The 2,706-nt window shown below is 71.2% G+C and overlaps 1 protein-coding gene across 1 annotated transcript in view; it reads right to left on the reverse strand.

Moving 5' to 3' along the window:
• Positions 1-59: 59 nt before the first annotated feature.
• The window catches only part of LOC146600141 (transportin-2), a gene marked incomplete at its 3' end in the record, with an annotated part of 4,075 nt that continues 1,428 nt past the window's right edge, over positions 60-2,706 (reverse strand). Inside the window, exons 5-15 of the mRNA XM_085326094.1 lie at positions 2,496-2,706; positions 2,056-2,227; positions 1,779-1,865; positions 1,584-1,691; positions 1,315-1,473; positions 1,148-1,235; positions 942-1,040; positions 717-812; positions 525-600; positions 329-428; positions 60-169 (exon numbers count right to left, since the gene is read on the reverse strand). The exon at positions 2,496-2,706 is cut by the window's right edge and continues 14 nt beyond it. Of these exons, the coding sequence (XP_085182220.1) occupies positions 60-169; positions 329-428; positions 525-600; positions 717-812; positions 942-1,040; positions 1,148-1,235; positions 1,315-1,473; positions 1,584-1,691; positions 1,779-1,865; positions 2,056-2,227; positions 2,496-2,706 (1,306 nt within the window). The remainder of the gene's footprint in view (positions 170-328; positions 429-524; positions 601-716; positions 813-941; positions 1,041-1,147; positions 1,236-1,314; positions 1,474-1,583; positions 1,692-1,778; positions 1,866-2,055; positions 2,228-2,495) is intronic.

Consider the following 2,706-nt stretch of genomic DNA (forward strand, 5'->3'; position numbering starts at 1 on the left):
CTGGGCGGAGGGGCGGGCGGTGAGGGCAGGGCGGGGGGCACCGAGCTCTGCCCCCCAACCCTGAGCCCCCCAACCCCGAGCGCCCCCCCCTCACCTTATAAAACATGTCCCGCAGGTCGTCCTTGGGGCTCACCCAGGACGCGACGGCGTCGCAGAAGAAGATGAAGTCCTGCCGCGGGGAGGAAGGTGAGGGGAGGAAGGTGAGGGGAGGAAGGCCGGGGGGGAGGGGAGAACCCCCCCTCCCCGCCCCCCGACACCGCAGACAGACGGACAGACAGACAGGGAGGGGGAAAACCGGGCGGCGCCCCCCGCTTCCCCCCCCCCCGACCTGCACGACGCCGCCGGGGTTCACCCCGATCATCACGCAGATGCCGCGGAAAGCCGAGTCCTTCTCCTCGTTGTCGCGGATGTTGCGGAGCGACGTGCACCTGGGGGGTTGGGGGGTTCAGCCCCACGGCTCGCCCAGCGCCCCCCACCCTGCCCAGTGCCCCCCGCCCCGGCCCCGTCCGCCCGCAGCCGCTCACCAGGGCCGGATGAACTGCTGCAGCATCGGGGCCACCTCCTGCGGGCAGACGAAGCCCAGGCGCCCGATGGTGATGGCTGCGGGGAGAAGGAGAGGAGCTTCGGGGGCGGCAGCGGCGCCGCAGCCGGGTAAAAAAACCCCCCCCCCGGGYCCCCACCCCGGCTCCAGGGTGCGCGGGACTCCCCGGGCTCACCCGTGTTCTCCAGGAGGGTTTTGGGGGTGTTGGGCCGGTTGATGATCTCCACCAGGTTGTTCAGCACCATCTGGACGTACGGCTGCATTTCCGCCCCTGCCCCGGGTGGGAACGGGGTCACCCCGCCGCCGCCGCCGCCGGGGAGGGACGCGGCGGGAGGAGGAGGAGGAGGAGGAGGGAGGAAGGGGGGGGGAGCCCAGGCGTCCCGCTGCTCCCCGCGCTCACCCATCTGCATGCAGATCTCCCCAATGGCCCAGGTCGCGTTGTTGCACACGGAGATGAACTCGGGGTTCAGGTTGGTGCCCAGGATGGGCATGAACTCAGCTGAGGGGGGGGGGAGGCAAGATTAGACCYCCCTCACCTGCCCCCCTCCAAAAAAAAAACCCCCTGCGCCCTCTTCGGGCTTCCCCCGGCGCGGAGCGGCTACGCACCGATGCAGGGTTTGACGTGCACGAAGCAGGCCTTGGTGAGGTCGCCCAGGAGGGCGAAGGAGCTCTGCCGCACCTCGGGCATCGTGTCCTGCGGGAGGGGGAGAGGGGCTGAGCCCCCGGAGCGGGCCGAGCCCCCGGAGCGGGCCGCCCGGGCGGCCTCCCTTCACCTGCATGCACTGGAAAAGCAGCGTCATGATGTTGCTGCGAGCCACCAGCTGCTCCACGTGGCAGCCGAGCCCCTCGGCCAGGCCGCTCAGCAGGTCCAGCGCCACGATCATGAAGTCTTTATCCGGCGCCTCGTACTGCTCCGGGTGCTGGTTGTACATCTGCGGGGAGCGGGGAGAGAGCCCGCGGGCGGCGATCTCGCCCCGCCGCCGCGCCGGGGGCCGCGCCGGGGGCCGGGGCCGGGGGCGGCGGGACGAGCAGCGCGACCTACCATGGCCTGAGCGAGCGTTTTCTGCACCAGGGTGACGCAGCGCTGGTACACGGGCTCGCAGTAGGGCAGGAAGCCGCTCTGCAGGGCCGTGGCCACCGACGACAGGCACTGCGCAGACGGGGAACCGAGGCGGGAGGTGAGCGAGGGGACGCGCCGCCGCCGCCCCGCCTGCGCCCGGCCGCCCCCCCGGCTCACTTCCAGCAGCGGGAAGAGGTCCTTGTCCTCGTCCTTCAGCTCGTTCCACTTCTGGATGAGGGGCGGCATCAGCTTCTGGATGTAYTCCTGCGCCGGCGGCGGGGCGGGGAGCAGAGAGACGGGGCGGTTACGGGGGCCGCGGCACCGCGGGGCCGCTCCGCCCCGGAGCCTCAGACCGGAGAGATCCACAGCGGCGGTTCGGGATTCGAATGTCTGTTCGGCTCGGTCATCACCGGATCCGGGTCGGGAGGGGGACGCGGGCGGGGGGCGGCCTCACCGGCTGGTTCAGGTGGTGCCCCACGGAGTCGGCGAGGGTGCCGATGGCGTCGTAGAGGATCAGCAGGTTCTTGTGCTGGTACTTGCCGAAGGCGAACACCAGCGTGTCCAGGATGAAGCTGAGGTACGGCACCAGCTCCGTGCAAGCCTCCTCCTCCAGCGTGGCGAAGGCGCTGCGAGCGGCGGGGGGGGAGGGGGAGAGAGACGGCGTTAACAGCCCCCCCCCTTCCCCAGGACACCCCCGCGGGGAGGGGAATAGGGGGGGGACACCCTCGCCCCACGCTCCGGATCAGACAGTACGAATACGCCGTCGTCACGGGGGGGCTCGGATGTCGCGTCCGTCCTCATCACGTCCGGAGGGAGGCGAAAATCCCGCGCCGCGAGCGCCCGGGGGCTTCGCCCGCCGCGGGGTCTCGGGCAGGCAGCCCCCCCCCCCGTTACCTGCAGGCCGCCTCCTGCACCCGCTTGTTGCTGTCGAGGATGCGCTTGAGCAGCTCGGTCATGAGCGGCTTCAGGTAGGAGTCCGGGGGCTGGCCGACGACCCAGTGCGCGTAGCGGCTCAGCGTCCAGCAGGCGATGGAGCGCACCAGCGCCTTCTTGTCCGACAGGCATTGGATGAGGTGAGGGATCAGCTCCGGCAGGTAGGGCACCA

This window comes from Rhea americana, unplaced genomic scaffold (genome assembly GCF_003343005.1).
Source record: "Rhea americana isolate MKP2758 unplaced genomic scaffold, rheAme1 scaffold_1279, whole genome shotgun sequence".
Classification (NCBI taxonomy): Eukaryota; Metazoa; Chordata; class Aves; order Rheiformes; family Rheidae; genus Rhea; species Rhea americana.